This window comes from Hippoglossus stenolepis, chromosome 6, assembly GCF_022539355.2.
Source record: "Hippoglossus stenolepis isolate QCI-W04-F060 chromosome 6, HSTE1.2, whole genome shotgun sequence".
NCBI classification, from domain to species: domain Eukaryota; kingdom Metazoa; phylum Chordata; class Actinopteri; order Pleuronectiformes; family Pleuronectidae; genus Hippoglossus; species Hippoglossus stenolepis.
The window spans coordinates 756,081-773,580 of NC_061488.1; the positions used below are offsets into that span (position 1 = coordinate 756,081).

Here is a 17,500-nt window from a genome sequence, read left to right on the forward strand (position 1 = left end):
GCCGTGTGCGATGGCGCCATCGTCAGGGAAACCAAGATAGTCAATGGCAACGGTGGCGTCGTTCCTCTTGACTTCAGCACGCCGACCTCCTCTTCTTCGTCGTCCGAGGACCAGCAGCCCATCAACCTGAGCGACGCGCCCCCCCAGCGCCTGCCCCTGGCCACCTCGCACCTGCCCGTCACGGTGTCGGCAGCGGCAGCGGCCCTGCTCGGCGCTCTGCACCCCAACGCGCCCGAGGAGCTCCGCAGGAAGTTCCCTCTGGCAGCCAAACCGCCTCCACATCCGGCCCTGCCACTGCCACACACTCCTCACACACACAACGCCAACACTCCCAACACACACTCTCAGGCCCACGCACACACCGCCGAGCTGCGACTGGACCGAGACAGCAGAGACTACGGGGGAAAGGTCAGAGGTCACAGCTCACACACACATCACTGAAGTAACACAACATGACTGAAGTAACACAACATCACTGAAGTAACACAACATGACTGAAGTAACACAACATGACTGAAGTAACACAACATGACTGAAGTAACACAACATGACTGAAGTAACACAACATGACTGAAGTAACACAACATGACTGAAGTAACACAACATGACTGAAGTAACACACACATCACTGAAGTAACACACACATCACTGAAGTAACACAACATGACTGAAGTAACACAACATGACTGAAGTAACACACACATGACTGAAGTAACACAACATGACTGAAGTAACACACACATCACTGAAGTAACACAACATGACTGAAGTAACACAACATCACTGAAGTAACACAACATCACTGAAGTAACACAACATCACTGAAGTAACACACACATCACTGAAGTAACACACACATCACTGAAGTAACACAACATGACTGAAGTAACACAACATGACTGAAGTAACACACACATCACTGAAGTAACACATGACTGAAGTAACACAACATGACTGAAGTAACACAACAGACACTAGTTCATACAGATACTGCAGCTGAACACATGAACTAACAGATGAGGTCTGATCTGAATCACAGTAAATCAGTAAATCTATCAAAGGCTTTCTTTTCGTAAATGACCTTAAATTTAAAATCTTTAATAGGTAAAGGTTAGGATGTAAAGAAGGTTATTCTCTCCTTCCTTCCTTCTCTCCTTCCTTCTCTCCTTCCTTCCTTCTCTCCTTCCTTCCTTCTCTCCTTCCTTCTCTCCTTCCTTCCTTCTCTCCTTCCTTCCTTCTCTCCTTCCTTCCTTCTCTCCTTCCTTCTCTCCTTCCTTCCTTCTCTCCTCCATGTCTTTGTACGGAGCTGAAAAGCAGATGCTGAAGAACAATACACAAACCGACCTTGGAGGAAACACATTCCTGACAGAAAGGCTACTTGCAACACGAACACACACTAACATACACTCTCACACACACACACACACACAACACACACACACACACACACACACACACACACACACACACACACACACACACACACACACACACACACACACACACACACACACAGTGAAAGAGAGATATTCACACTCTCTTTTACTCATTAAGTCAACAAATATTCTTCTCACACACAACAGTTCACCTGTGTGTTAGTGAATGTGTGTGTGTGTGTGTGTGTTGTCTAACAACAGCTCCATCCATTGTGTGTACCTTGTATTTATGTATTTGTGTCGTACATAACAGACCTGTCACTCATTTTCTGTTTCCTCTGTTCCTTTACATCTCTGGTTAAAAATGCTAATTTAGCGTGAATGTTTTTGTCAAAATATCTGACTCTTTAAATTTAAAAGCCCAACGAGACTCTTATTCAGTGTCAACAAAACAATTATGTTATACTTTGCACTATATTAAATTATAACTATAACGTTAAACATATAAACAGTGGATAGATTTGAAGACTGATCGTCTGTGTGTGTGTGTGTGTGTGTGTGTGTCTGTGTGTTCAGTCCCCTCAGTACAGTTCGGGCGGCAGCTACGACAGCGTGAAGATGGACCTGAGCGCCGAGGACCTGACCATGGGGCGTCACGGCAGCCAGGTCGCCCCGGACGACGACGACGACGACCACGATGACCACGATGACAACGACAAGATCACAGAGGGAGTGGATCCCGAGCGACTAAAGGCCTTTAACGTGAGTCGGAGACGCTCAGCCCCGCCCCCCACGATGTCCCCACGGGGAACAGTAACACATCCTCTGTTTGACGTCACCGATCACGTGACAGAAACATTACGTCGTGCCCTGGGACTTTTGGAATTGATTTGAAACTTTTAGAGACAGATATTTTTCACAGGAGTCGGCTGAGACCAAAGTGGAGCATAAAGCCGAATATAAAACTTAATACAACTCTGAGTCATTGATGCAGATTCTCTGATGTTTTGATGGTTCAGTGAATGAAAACTTTAAAATGTCCGAGCTTCCTGTTTCCTGAGCAAACGGAACAAAGAGCATCTTAAACACGTACACAGTCAGACTTCTGTACACTAAGGAGGACGGCGTGTAGAAGCAGAATGTATGCGGCTGTGCAAACCTCTTTTCTGAAACAGCTGAGTTGTTTTCCTGCAGATGTTTGTGCGTCTGTTTGTGGACGAGAACCTGGATCGGATGGTTCCCATCTCCAAACAGCCCAAGGAGAAGATCCAGGCCATCATCGAGTCCTGCAGCCGGCAGTTCCCCGAGTTCCAGGAACGCGCTCGTAAGCGCATCCGCACCTACCTCAAATCCTGCCGACGCATGAAGAAGAACGGCATGGAGGTACAGCACCCGTCAGGGTTTTAATTAGCTTCTCTGGTAGCGACACATCTTCAACACACAGCTCCATAAACAATTATATCAATTATCTATTGATTATTCATGTCAGGAAACACCAGAAGAGGCTTTTTAGAACGTCCTAGATATCAAGGAATCGTCAGTGATAATGTTTCCCTGCTTTGCTTAAAAACAATAAAAATCCATGAACTGATCCACCAACAGTTTTTCAGCTCAAACAGCTGAAGCAGATATATCTTTATTTATATCTTTATATCTTTAAATTATCTTTTTATGCAACGTTACTTGAATGCATCATCTGACAGTTTGGAGGAATTGTTTCTGAGCTCACACGTCCTGAGAGGACTTTTATTTTGTCAGACATTCACTGGCCCCATCAGAGATGAAGAACCTTCAAAGTAAAGTCAGTAAACTGAAGTAAAACCCTTCAAATCTGTTCTATTGTGCGTTGTAGATACAAGACGTTAGACTCAGTCTGATTGATTCAGCCAATAATTCCCATAATGCAATGCGGGCCTTTCTTGCCATTGGGTGAAACCTTGTGGGAATCAGGGAGCTACAGATGCTCCTCTCTTCACTCCAGGTGGTTTTTGTTCTCACGGTTTCTCTGTGTATGAATATGATAGTGAACAAAACCTGTTCAGTGGGAACGTGTGATTTAATCAAATTATTATAACTGATTCATAAACGAGGACGGAGCATTAAGGTCATATCGACAAAAGATAAGTTTTAGTGAATAACCAGGAAGGAGAACTGGTTCTCTCTGGAGTTTCTCTCCTTAATAAGCAGCAACAAACATTATCATCTTTTGTGATGAGATGATAGAATGTGCCTGTAAATTGGTTGCTATAGAAACAACATGCTCTTGTTGATTTATTCCAGTTGTGACACGGTTCAGAATATCTTAATGTACGAGCTCGTAAATACAACTCAGCCCAGACGTTTGTATTAAAGGACAAAATGGGTTGAATCGACTCAACATCTGCAGGAAGCAACAGGACGTGTGCAGATCATTAATCCACCGAAACAAGTGCTGCAAATAATATGAACGAACAAAGACAGTTCCACGTCCTGCAGGTGGACGGCGGTCACGGCCTCCTCGTCTTCTCAGTAACTACAAACGTGTCACAGAGAAGTGCTCATCCGACCTGGTCACATGCTTCTGAGACGGTGTTGATACTGATCATAAGAGAAACTGTACAAACTGAGGTCCCGTGTTTTCAGTTCCTCTGCTCCTTCATCTCCATCAGACATCTTGTATAAACACTTTAAACATGAAGTTACAAACTGGTTCTTCTCATGTAGTGAATCCTGTTGTTGTGTTGATGTGTTCAGTTCCATCAGCGTCTGTTGTACTTGTGTCTGTTGATTGACATTGATTGACAGCTCCTCACACTGTTGGAATGTGTGTATCAGTCACAGGGATGTCACTGCTGCCCCCCAGTGGTGAAGCCTGATGTTTTTGTGACACAGTTGTGTCCCAGTTTGCATCATTCTCCATCATCCCAGTAAAGAGAGTCGCTCAGATCCAGGCTCGTCTTCAGACCTTGTACCTGAAAACTAAAATAAATAAGTTCATAGGAACAGTTTGGATCCGCCCCCTTCTCTAAACTTTATGGATGAAATGAAAGCAAAATAACACTGAGGTCAAAGTGATTCAAATAGATTTCCAGATTATTCTGAAATAAGTTTTCCACAGATCAGTTTAACGTAGGACACACAACTGTGGGAAGTTCAGCAACAATGGTGGAATAAACTTTCTGATCCATTTTTTATTTCCATCGTAGAAAGAGAATGTGTTCGACTGTCAAATATCCAGAATCAGCTGTTAACATGACGTTTCCACATGTTTCTGTCTGTCGTCTCAGACTCGTCCCACTCCACCTCACCTCACCTCAGCCATGGCCGAGAACATCCTGGCGTCCGCCTGCGAGAACGAATCACGCAACGCTGCCAAGAGGATGCGTCTGGAAGCCTATCACGTAAAGTTTCATTGTCCACATGTTCTAAATCTGCCTTCTTGGAAACTTTAACAGGAACATCAGCGACACTAGAATGTTTTTTATTCAGACTTCTAATCAATGCATCAACACTGCTTCTCATTTCCTGTTTGCTTGTGCCAGGATGAGCAGATCTCTCCGGAGAAGCCGTCCAGCGGCAGCGGAGGTCTGAGGGAGCCGGCGTCCCTCGCTCACTTCTCCCTGGCCGCCTCCGCCTTCTCCTCACAGGACGCTCAGCTCTACATCAACGGAGCTGGCTTGAGCTATGGTTACCGTGGATACCCAGGCCTGGGCGCTGCCATGCCACACCCCCTGACGACCAGCGGCGCTGCTCAGGGCAACGGTGAGGATGGGAGGGTGGTGGAGGACAGATGTAGAGAGAGGAAGAAGAGACAGAGAGGAAGACGAGACAGAGAGGAAGAAGAGACAGAGAGAAGGAAGAGAGAGAGGAAGAAGAGAGAGGAGGAAGAGAGACAGAGAGGAAGAAGAGACAGAGAGGAAGAAGAGAGAGAGGAAGAAGAGAGAGAAAGAGAGAGAGAGAGGAAGAAGAGAGAGAGGAAGAAGAAAGAGAGGAAGAAGAGACAGAGAGGAAGAAGAGAGAGAGGAAGAAGAAAGAGAGGAAGAAGAGACAGAGAGGAAGAGAGAAAGAGAGGAAGAAGAGACAGAGAGGAAGAAGAGAAAGAGAGGAAGAAGAGACAGAGAGGAAGAAGAAGAGAGGAAGAAGAGACAGAGAGGAAGAAGAGACAGAGAGGAAGAGAGAGAGAGAAAGAAGAGAGAGAGGGAGGAGAAGAAAGAGAGAGAGGAAGAAGAAAGAGAGGAAGCTGGAAGTGAAGAGAGGGAGAGAGAAGTGAAAGTGATGAGGGAGGGAAAGGAGGATGAGAAGGAAACAGAGTGAAGGATAATTTAGTGATGAATAAGAAGGAAGAGGAAACAAAGGAGTGAAAGCAGATGGAAGTGAAGTTTGTCATTTTGAACTGATATTTTATATTTTTCTCTCTCTCCTCCTCCTCCTCCATTCTTTCTGTGTCCCACCTTCATTTACCTTTCTCTCCATCCCTCCTTCTTCAACGCTCCTCCTCTCCTCATCCATACTCTCCTCTTTCCTTCAGGCCCCACAGACCTCAGCATGAAGTCCCTCTCCTCCGCCAACATCACTAACTCCGCCTCTTCCGCCGCCGTCAACAGCCTGGCTGGGCGGGGCAGCGGGGGTGCTGGAGGGGGCGGGGCCTCCACCCAGCTCAGCCAACCGGAGATCACAGCCGTGCGTCAGCTAATCGCCGGCTACCGGGAGTCGGCTGCCTTCCTGCTGCGGTCAGCAGATGAGCTGGAGAACCTCATCCTGCAGCAGAACTGATTCATGGGAAGCACGCACACACACACACACACACACACACACACACACACACACACACACACACACACACACTTTGTTTTGCGTCCGCCTGTCGCTCCTCTCTGGAGCCGAACACAAGACTTTATCGTGTTCCTGCTCCTCCCTCCTGAAATCCTTTTCTCCTCATTTGCCTTTTCTCCTGAAACTTTTCTCCACTTCTCGTTTTGAAGAAAAAGTGGGACGGGCGGGGGGGCAACCAATCCCGGCCCAGCCCTCCAAAAATCAAACAATCCACCAACAACCTCGATAAATCAATTCTGCCTGAGGAGGGGGAGGTTTTGTTTTAAGGAAAAGGAGATGAGCCGTCGGACAGAATCTGCTCCTCTGTGGAAGCACCTCACAATCAGCTCCTCACTCCGAGCCAAGGAGTGAGGAGGAGAGAGGAGGAGGAGGAAGGAGGAGGAGGAGGAGGAAGAGGAGTGAAGAAAGAACAGACTTTGTCTTTTCTGTGAAGCTCGACCCAGTGGGGGTTTGATTGACGGGTGCCCCGGCCAACACTGTCTTACGATCGTAACAATTTAAAAAATAACACGACTCCCTGAAGTAGTTCTGAAGGAGTTTACTAAACGACTTTTCTGCGACTGAAGATTTCATTTTTTTGTGGGGGGGGCGTCCAGTGAGCATTTTATTTTCTGTTTTCCAGGTTTTTTTCTCAAGTGACTGAAAGAAGCGTTTTGACTTTTCTTAAAAAACTAAACCCGGGACAGACGCTGCGTCTGGGGCCGGAGGCGAGTGGAGAAGAAATCAGATAAAAAAAGTTGTTTCTTTGGTTTTAAATGAAAAAAAGAAAAATACGGAGGAGGAGAGAAATTCTTTTTCTGTGCTCGCTTGTAAATAAGCTCTTTGTGTCCGATAGCACTTTCCCCTCAGCCTCTTTAATCCTCACCCCTTTTAACCAGGGAGCTACTTGCTACTTATGCATCCAAGACGCCATGTTGACCACCAGGAAATACCTCAGACCTGCCAATCACACACACACACACACACACACACACACACACAGCCAGTTTACTTCTTCACCACCTGATGTCTTCAGGGTTTGTACATTTCGTGGCAGGAGAATCAAACTATGTTGTCAAAGCGACGACGCAGTTCAAGAGCTGATGGTGTGAAACGTTTCTCACACTGAAATCTTTTTGTTCACCTGTTTGTTCGCTGCTGTAAATAATCAGCTCATCTTGAAAAACTTGAGAAGAAGCCGAGCGGAAGTTTGACGAGGAGGAGACGAGACAGACTGAGGGTGTGTGTGTCTGTGTGAGTGTGTGTGTGTGTCTGTGTGAGAGTGTGTGTGTGGATATAAACGCCAACAAAACCTCAGCATCACTCTTCTTCTCCTCCTCCTCCTCCTCCTCTCTATTGGACCTATTCTACACTTCTTCTTCATGGACCTAAACATCCTCCTCTTCCTCTGCTCCAGGTATCAGAGGAAGAGGAGGACTGCTCTGTCTTACTGTGTTTGTCTGAGATGGCCATTACTGATATTATTGTTCTCATTATGATGATGAACTCTCATGTTGCTGCTGCTATACAAAGCCGGACCTTCTGCCATAGACCTGAAACCTCAACACAGGCGGGTGTTTGCTCGCCGCGGTGCCCCGTGAACCCGACTGAACGACCTCCTGCGGCCTCGGCTGCGACTTCAGCTCGACCACAACAAAGCAAAAACAAGTCAAAGACTCGCAGGAGAACGTAGAACTTTGGTGAAAGCTCCTGTTCAGTGTCTCCGCGCTCTCAGACCGCTTGGATGACGTCTCTGTTTTTGCTTCACAGGGCTCGATTAATGTTAATTCATGTTTTTGTGGCTTTCTCTCTGTGGATTCTCTCTTTGTTTTCATTTCTTCCCACGTTTCCATCCTGCGGAGGCCGTCGGGAGGCGAGTGTCAGCAAAGTGCTGCACACTCACCACAGCCCTCCACATCCGGCCGACAGGTTTCAAACACACGAGGATTCTGTGTTGGAAGCACATCAAATATGTTTTGGATCAAAAGAGTCTGAAGTGGTGAAGTGCTGCAGAGAACTGAGCGTTAATGCTTCATTATTATTCAGCCATGTTGTTTTACACCATATGAAGGTTTTTTTTGTCTTATCAAACTAGTGGGAGCTTGAAAATCATATTTCCTGGGAACCTGTTGGCTCCCACAGGCCTCTACCTGTTGCTGAAGGTGCTAATTCACATTTGGAGAAAAACTGTTAGCTCGTTTGTTTTCTTGCTGAAATGTAGATGAGCATCACTTTACTGTCTGTGCTGTGAATGAAGGCTTGTTTAGCCTGTTAGCTTAGCATAAAGACTGGAAACAGAGGACGCTGCTGCCGTGACTCTATGAAATCTGAAAAAAGGCCAAAGTGAAATATTTTTGCATGTATGTGACGGACAAGAAATTGTTTGGCACCAGATGCATCCCATAAGATACAATAATTTAGCTAGGCTAGGCTAGGCTAGGCTAGGCTAGGGGTTTTCCTCTGTTCTTCCTCTTCATGCTAAGCTAAGCCTCATATTCACCCTACAGACCATAGACTGTAAATATAGATGGTTGACGCTTCTAATTAAAACCAAAAATGAAGACTTGAACAAACATCAGTGAGATAAGAACGACCTGAAGTGACAGAAACCATCTTTGAAACCATTTAACGTCTACTTAGATTTTTATAGTTTGGTCCATGTCCCACCTGCTAACATGGAGGAGGTTTATACTGCAGTCAGCCACCAGGGGGCGCTCCAGATGTTTTAACTTGACCTTTGGGAGCCGCATGTCGTCCATCTCTATTCACAGTCTGTGGTGCAGAACAAAACGATGAGCGGCCTGTTCCCTGAGATGTGGAATTATTCCTCGAAGGAGCTTTCACTCTGGTAACATTTAACTTTAGTCATTTAATTATTAATATTATGATTACTATTATTATATTTATTATTATTAGTGCCACCTCCAGAGCATAACCAGAGTTATTCATTGTTGTTTGAGTTTTGATACATGTTGACCAGGAGGTTTGAAAATTAACAAAAAGACAAATGTGGCTTATTTCCTCCGGAGGCGTCGCTCTGTGCTTCTTCTGTTTCTACTCGACTGTGGCGTCGCTGTAACTCGCTCCTTTTTGCACTGAAGCTACATCTGTGATTTGAAGGGGGGGGGGGGCTCTCTGTGTATGTATGCATGTTTCCCAGGAGGCACCACACCCTCCCCCAACTTGCACTGGTGAGGACGAGGTGTCGTGGTTTTTTATTTGTGTTTGTTTCGATGCAGCTGATAATCATTCACTGGTCTTTGGACGGTTTGTGTTGGCGACAGGCTGCTCGGTGCTGCCCCCTCATGGTCAAATCTGTCATACACGCTGCAGGACGGGCGCCGTGTGGCCCCGGAGCGGACGACACGCTGACGCCATTTGTTCGTGAAGACGCTCGAATCATTAAACACGAAAACCTCCAGACGTTTGCGTTTCGGCTTCACCACAAAAAAATTGTCTTGGGATGAAAATGTAAATTGATTGAAGGAACATCAGATTCAGAGCAGTTACAGAATATTGTGATCACGACACAAACGAGACAAATATGCAACAGAATAAAAGACACACCCAACAGAAGAGCAACAGGAGAGAGGCCTGATGGGAGAAGTCAGACATGTTGTGGTTTAGTTTAGATTGGAGTTCTCAGCCTTTTGACAGAAACTCATTTCATTAAATGTTGTGAGACCCTGAGGTTCAATCAGTGTTCACGCCTCTGCGTCGACGGCAGCTGACGTTCGTGGCGTCGTGTTGTTTTCGTGATGTTTCTCGTGATATCTCAGGAAAGCTGTGAGGGAAGTTTTCAGAATTCATACATTTATTATGATAAAATCCTGGTATTATTAGCTTCCTCAGCCCAGACATGAGACCGAGCTGACCCAGCGTCCTTCTCTCCTCCTGTGTGAGTTCATGTGCTCCGTCACAGTCAGATAGAACTTTCACATGAACTTTACAGTTTCCCCTGGATGTTAAAACCTGCTGTGATTTATTCTTCCTCTGTTTTAATTTGACTTGTGGTTTGAAGCCGGTTGTGTGGCGTTTATGAGTGAGTCAGGAATCAGTGAAACGCTGTGATGTGCACATGCAAATACTGTGAACAGTTTGTGTGACGGAGCCGCTGACGTGAGGCTCAGAGTCTGAAAGTCCTTTAATCAGAAGAGCAAAGAATAATTTGAACCCGTTGGTTCCTCAGAATGAAAAAGGAGTAACAGATGCTCTGTACGTGAAGAGACTCGTTTCCATCAGATCCTCAAACTGCTTCTGTGAGATGGGATGGATTTTTTATTTGTGGGAATAAGTCAAAGACGAGTGAACCTCTGAGATGCAGCAGACGCTGAATCACTGACCTGAGGTCTGAAAGTCATAAAGTCACTTGAACATGTGGTTAACCAGAGGATTCAGGGGCTCAGGCCGTTGGGATCATCTCATTGGTTCGTTGGGACGTCAGTAAAGTTATGTCCGTGTTTCTGAGCCCAGGTCAGTTTACTTCGAAGCCACAGAGCTGCAGAACAACAACACGGAAAAAACACCAACAACTGTAAAGAGTAAAAATACAAAAGCAAATGACAATCTTTAGAAAGGTGTAATTTGCTCACAGTTTGATTTCCCTGCGTCTGTAGTTTACAGTGGGACAGACTGGGAGAAGAACCCGGGTGTTTCAGCCATAATCAGAGCGGCCGTACGCCCAAGCTCCGCCTCCTCCTGCTAACGTCTCAACCTGCCGACACATTTCTATTTTTCAGTATTATATGGTTATTGTTATTATTAATGTTCTTCTTGATACTTTTATTTCATAGCCATATTTTATAGTGCGAGTCAAGTGGTCTTTTTTTAAGAAGATATTTTGTACAATATTCTAAAACCAGTTAACTGCACATTCCAAACATGGAAGTACACAAACCGACAGCAGGGACCCGACCGGCATCATCGTTTCTTCAGCTCTGAACCACGTGGACCAACCAGTCTTCTTCTGGTGTTTCTAACTCACAGCGTGTTCTTTAATCTCCAGATGTTGAAGACAAGTGAAAGTCGATGTGATCGACATAAACTGTATTTCTTTTCGTTTTAGATTCAAAGTCTTTGAAAGAGTCTGTTTTTCAAATGAGAATGACCTTTAAATGTTTATTTCATGTTTTCTTTTGTTTTCTTTATTTTCGGACCCTTCCTCCACGGCTACATTTTATTTTAGTGAAAAACAGCCTAACTTTTGAATTCCTATTATAAAGGCACGTTCTGGGAAATATTCACATCCTCAACGAGAGGAGGATGAGAAAGTTTATCTTAGTTTATCTTAACATGGAGTTCCTGCTCGACTCTACATGGAACAGGATTTATTCTTCACACTCAGGTTTTGTTGTTTTCTTCAGTTTTAAACTCGGTTGGAATCGTTCTGCAGAGTCTCATTCTGAACTAGAAGAGAATGGAATCGTCTCAGTGAAGCTTCTGGATGATGTCGCTCGGGTTCCTGCACACGATCACATGATCAGCCTCGATCACACGATCAGCCTCTGACGTGAGGATCAACTCTCACACACAACGTTTTCGGGTTAAGTTTTATTTTTCTATCACAGTTGGTTCACAGTTCGTACAGTTCCCCCCCGGAGCTGTGTAGTTTGTGTTCCGGTGCTTTAGATTCCTTTCTGTTGTTAGTGGTGTTTTCTCTTCACCCGACTTTGTACCAGACTCTTGATTGTCTTGGTTTCCTCCACCAGAGCTTTGTACCGACAGGAAATGACCAGTTACAGCCTGTATTCTCATGATTTGACTCAGTGGAAGTGTGATGTTTACATGTACAGATTCTTTCTCGTTTAGTTTTTCTGATTTCCTCTAATCTCTCTATCCCAGTTTCCAGTTGCCCCGACTCCCTCCTCACACACTGGGGGGAAATGGGACTGCGTCTAATTATCACCATTTCACACATAAGCCTTTCACACCAGGGGGCACGTGGACGTTTTCCATTTTGTAATCCTGCCTCCTCTTAGAAACGCCTCGTTAGCGTTTAGCTTGTTCGGCTCGTGTGGTTCAGAGAAGGGAGCGTTCTGTGCTGGGTGGAAACACGTCGCAGCTGAACTTGGAAAGCGAGGCGCCCCCTGCAGGAAGCCGATTCTTTTGTGGGGGTCAAGTTGTGTGTTAGTTTGGCTCTGGGGGACGGGGGGGGCTGACCTTTGACCTCTCGGCTGACTCCACAGCACACACAATCACAGCGGGGCCACAGGGACCCTCCGCCGAGCCGGTGGACACGGTTCCTCAGCGAATGATAAGCCATGATGGACCCTGTGTGTCTCCTAGTCTATTAGTATATTTAGCAAAACTTTAAACTGCAGACGACAAAACTCAACCTCAGGAAAATGACTGGACATCGCTTTTGTAAAACCACGTTGAACTGAAGGCCCCTTTCCCTCTGTCGTTGATACCATATGAATGATATCGATTCTTTTCCTATTTGTTGTGTTTATTATTATATGTAACAGTGGATTCCTTTTCTCTACCTGTGGCTGATTCTTTTCATTCTTTAGAAAAGTGTTGATATATGTGAAGCATCTTAAAACAACCGAGGAAAAGGAGTCGAGTCTTTTCCTCCTGTTGGTTGAACGCGAGCGGAACGAGCCCACGAGAACATATCACTCGGGTCCTTGACAAAAAACCAATGAGTGGAAAACTGAGCTTTCTTTCGTGTGATGTCACTGCTGCGGCTGAAATGTTTCTGGACTTGAAAAAAAATGTGAGCATTTAGTTTTGTTGTTTCTGTTGGTTTTCTCCCGAGCTGTACGTCACGAAGCTAAATATACTAATAAAACAGTGTGCTATCTATCAAACTGACTCTGTTCTCCTTCTCTGGAACCTTCTGGATTCTTCTTCCACCAGTTTCAGAAGCGTCACTCGTTCTTCTGACGGAGAGAATTCAACGTTTTCTGCTTCTTCCTCTTTCTCAACAAATTCTGAACAAATTCTGTGACGACAAATCTTCAGACATTTCTTTTGTGTTGTTTGTTCACATAACAAGTTTCAAGCATCAGATCCAACTTGATATCTGGTCCTTGACCTCTGACCTCTGAGATGGGAACGTTTCTTCAAGCTGGAAGTTCTCCAGGAAAACATGGAAACAGAATAAAATGTGTAAAGTGAATAAAACAGAATAAAATAATATAATGTTTGAATGAAGAGAAAAAGATCAAACACAGACTGAAGCAGTTTATCAACCAATGAGAAAACTCTCCTCTCTCTCTCTCTCCCTCTCTCTCTCTGTCTCTCTCTCTCTCCCTCTCTCTCTCTCTCTCTCTCTCTCCCTCTCTCTCCTCTCTCTCTCCTCTCTACCTCTCTCTCTCTCTCTCTTTCCCTCTCTCTCTCTCTCTCTCTCTGTCTCTCCTCTCTCCCTCTCCTCTCTCTCTCTCTCTCTCTCTCTCTCTCTCTCTCTTTACCCTTTCTCTCTCTCTCTCTCTCTCTCTCTCTCTCTGTCTCTTCTCTCTTCCCCTCTCTCTCCTGTACCCTTCCTCCCCTCTCTCTCTACCTCTCTCTCTCTCTCTCCTCTCTCTCTCTCTCTCCTCTCTTACCTCCCCTCTCTCTCTCTCTCTCTCCTCCCTCCCCTCTCTCTCTCTCTCTCTCCCCTCCCCCTGTACCCTTCTCATCAGTACGCAGGTGCGTGTATGTGCGTGTGCGCGCTGAGCTCCAGCGCTGAACCTGAACTTTACGCACGGAGCCGCTCCACCTTCCTCTGGCACCTGATCCCGGACGGCCGCGGTGGTTCTGCTCCTTGTCCCGGTTCCGGTGGATGCTCGGTGGATTCCTCGCGGAGCCATGCGCTCGCACTGCGGGTTCATCTTGGGTCGAGTCCTCGCAGGGAACCGACCCGACTTGGATTGCCTCCATTCCCGTTTCCGCATTCCCGCAGCCGCCGTGCGCACCGCCGCCGCCGCGGAGCCGCGACCCACGATCTCGACCGAACAAACCGGTTCGTCCGGATCCTCCGAGCCGCGGGCGCCGCGTCATGTTTGCGGCTAGAGAGCGAGCGGCACCTGGAGGAGCGAGCGGCCGGAGCCTGCAGCCGCGGAGAGGCCGCGGAGAGTGGACCGACCGAGGCTGAACCGGGCTGAACCGGGCTGAACCGACCTGTCCCGGGATGGAGGGCTGCTGCCGCTCGTGTATGCCGTGTCTCGGCCGGCTGTGGAACTGGATCTGGCCCGACTTCCGCTACCCCAACGTCCCCAACCACAACCATGTGATCGCCAACCCGGCGGCGCAGGCGGCGGAGATCCGCACCGTGTCCGGGGACATCCGCGTCCCGTCCCCCAAGAAGCGGCCGGTGCAGCTGTACGCGGCGCTGTTCGACTTCGTGGCCCGAAGCGACGACGAGCTGACGGTGAAGGAGGGAGACAAGCTGTCGGTCATCGAGAAGCGGGGCGACTACGTGCTGGCGAAGAAACTCACCGGGTCCCTGGAGTCCGGACTGATCCCGGCCAACTACCTGGCGCTGCTGCAGGACGAGTTCGCCAAGCACAAGTGAGTGGGACCAGCTGGGTCCGCCTGGTCCGGGTCGGCCTGGTCCGGGACCAGCTGGGTCCGCCTGGTCCGGGTCGGCCTGGTCCGGGACCAGCTGGGTCCGCCTGGTCCGGGTCGGCCTGGTCCGGGACCAGCTGGGTCCGCCTGGTCCGGGACCAGCTTGGTCCGGGACCAGCCTGGTCCGGGGCTGTGTCTAGACTGAACAATTTAGATCTGATCCGGATCGGTGTTAATGCGGGTTAGTGCTGGTTAGTGTGGGTTAGGTTAGTGTGGGTTAGGTTAGTGTGGGGTTAGGTTAGTGTGGGTTAAGTTAGGTAAGTGTAGGTTAGTGTGTGTTAGTAAAGGTTAGTGCGGGTTGGGTTAGTGTGAGTTAGGTTAATGTGGGTGCGTAAAGATTAGTGTGGGTTAGTACATGTAAGTGTAGGTTAAGTTAGTGTGGGTTAGTGTGGGTTAGGTTAGTGTGATTTAGTGTGGTTAAGATTAGTGCTGGTTAGGGTGGGTCAGGTTAGTGGGTTGTGCATGTTAGTGTAAAGGTTAGTGTGTGGTAAGTGTGGGTTAGTGTAAGTTGTGGGTTAGTGTGGATTAGTGCTGGTTAAATTAGGTAAGTATAGGTTAGTGTGGGTTAGGACATGTTAGTGTGGGTCAGGTCAGTGTGGGTCAGGTTAGTGTGGGTCAGGTTAGTGTGGGTTAGGTGAAACCTTCTGGTCTGCAACGTGGGACCTGTAAACATACGAACCTGACCCTTGGTCCTTTGTTGTGTTTTGGATTCTGGATCACTCAAGTCCTTGGACACTGGAAACTGACTGAAGGATAAATGCAGAGTTATGAGATGATGAAAATGAATCTGCAGCTCGATGATCATTTGAGTCTTTTGCTTCTCAGAACCGAGGATTCTCATATTAAACTGAGGAGCAGAATCTTTTCCCCAGTTTTATATGAATTCAACCTTTATCACATTGAGGCAGAGTTCTGGTGATCCTGAGGACATAGTGAGTTGAGCTTTAGATTGTCCTGTCTGTTAGTCTGTGGTTTGAATCCCGGTTCGGCTGGGATCTTGGAGTTTGCATGTTCTCTGCGTGTTTGCTCAGCTTCCTCCCACAGTTCATCAACATGCAGATTGGAGTCGGGTTGATTGGAGAAATTGACCATAGGTGTGAATGGTTGTGTGTCCTGCCTCTCACCCAATGTCCCCTGGGATCGTCTCCATCTTCCCCCGTGTCCCTCACAGCATTAACGTCTGCAGGCGTTCACATGTTCTGCTGCTGCAGCCCGGAGCTAAATGTGGCCGAGAGGCAGCGGGTGTTCTCCGCTCTGCGGCTGCAGGTCGTCCATTATTCATTCTGTCTGCGGGGAATCGTCATGTTTCAGCCGAGCCGTCTCCGTCTCTCCAAGGCTGACTTCACTGTGTCCTTTCACTCTGGTGTCCAGAGTCTTCATGTCCCAGTCGTCAAACACAACAGTGACACAGGAGACGAGCAGCAGCTTCACTGACTCCTCTGCACCAACGTGAGCTTCGTGTTTAATCCTCGGAAACAGTCAATTAAAAGACTCAAATCTGTTTGACCGGAATCAGCCTGAACATCTCCAGTGTTTGTTCATAACTCAGCTGTTTGTCTCAGTGGTGAGTTCATGTGAATCTGGGATGTTTGATCTGCTGCAGCTTCACTGAAACTCTTTCTACACTCGTGTGTAAATGTTATTATCCATGGATAGAAATGAGACACTTCTGCTCATCAACACACTGGATTCATTCAAAATCAAAAACTGAATTCTCTCATTGGCTTGTTCAAGGAGGTTATGTTTTCACCGCTGTCGGCCAGTTGGTCAGTCGCTCTGTTAGTTAGTCAGTTAGTTAGTCAGTTGGTCAGTCGCTCTGTTAGTTAGTCAGTTAGTTAGTCAGTTGGTCAGTCGCTCTGTTAGTTAGTCAGTTAGTTAGTCAGTTGGTCAGTCGCTCTGTTAGTTAGTCAGTTGGTCAGTCGCTCTGTTAGTTAGTCAGTTGGTCAGTCGCTCTGTTAGTTAGTCAGTTGGTCAGTCGGTCATGAGACTGAAGACCAAACGTTGGTTGAATTGAAGCGACTCTGTTCTCGTGGAGATTTGAGCTCCACTCAGTGACGTCTGAGTTTAGAGAAGAGTTCAGCACTTTGTTAGTTTCAGCTCCAGCTTTGAGTTTCCTCCGGTGAAGAGTCTGAGCTCGTGGACGTGGACACTTCTCATCAGATCCTCTCAGACCGGATGAGAAGCTTCTGTGAAGCATGGCTGTCCATCACGTCTCACACAGACTGACAGAGACTTGTCCAGGAGACAGTCCACTGTTTTCATTCTCCTCTAAATGTCTGACTCAGGTGTTTTACACTCTGCTGCTCTCGCCTCTTTTCTTGTGAGCAGCTTGTTGTTGGTTTCAGTGAAACCTGAGGGTGGAGATCAGACCCGCCCTGATAGCTGAGTAAATACAGGTCACTTTGTCGTATGTGAGCCAACACACACACACACACACACACACACACTGTAAAACACTTGTTCACTAAGTGTAACTACTTGAACTCCTGTTCACCACAGAGACTCTCTTTGGTGTAAACCCAGGTCTCAGGTCAGATCCTGTGTTCAGTGGTTTCCAGGCTTCAGTGTTAAAAGCTGCTGTTGTAACTGACTCGACCAGTTATTGAAATTGTGTAACTGTATTTTGTGTGTGTGCAATGTTTACCTTCTTCACTCTGTGTCGGTGTGTGTTTGTGTGTGTGTTTAATTCACCTCCATGCCCCCCCCCCTCTCTCTCAGGTGGTACTATGGGAACATAAACCGAGTGAAAGCTGAGAAGCTGCTTCTGGCTTCCCAAAACAAAG

At 47.0% G+C, this 17,500-nt stretch overlaps 2 protein-coding genes across 3 annotated transcripts in view; both read left to right on the forward strand.

Moving 5' to 3' along the window:
- LOC118111690 (nucleolar protein 4-like) overlaps positions 1–8,744 on the forward strand; it is a 95,967-nt gene extending 87,223 nt beyond the window's left edge. The window contains exons 6-11 of one of the 2 annotated variants that reach the window (XM_035160502.2): positions 1–408; positions 1,953–2,138; positions 2,571–2,759; positions 4,643–4,756; positions 4,898–5,117; positions 5,893–8,744. The exon at positions 1–408 is cut by the window's left edge and continues 62 nt beyond it. In XM_035160502.2, the coding sequence (XP_035016393.1) occupies positions 1–408; positions 1,953–2,138; positions 2,571–2,759; positions 4,643–4,756; positions 4,898–5,117; positions 5,893–6,128 (1,353 nt within the window). In that variant the 3' untranslated portion in view covers positions 6,129–8,744. Of the gene's footprint in view, positions 409–1,952; positions 2,139–2,570; positions 2,760–4,642; positions 4,757–4,897; positions 5,118–5,883 lie in introns of both variants that reach the window. The other variant, XM_035160501.2, reaches the window with a different exon arrangement.
- Positions 8,745–13,787: 5,043 nt separating this feature from the next.
- Positions 13,788–17,500, forward strand: part of srms (src-related kinase lacking C-terminal regulatory tyrosine and N-terminal myristylation sites) — a 19,638-nt gene continuing 15,925 nt past the window's right edge. The window contains exons 1-2 of the mRNA XM_035160239.2: positions 13,788–14,660; positions 17,436–17,500. The exon at positions 17,436–17,500 is cut by the window's right edge and continues 57 nt beyond it. Of these exons, the coding sequence (XP_035016130.1) occupies positions 14,281–14,660; positions 17,436–17,500 (445 nt within the window). The 5' untranslated portion in view covers positions 13,788–14,280. The remainder of the gene's footprint in view (positions 14,661–17,435) is intronic.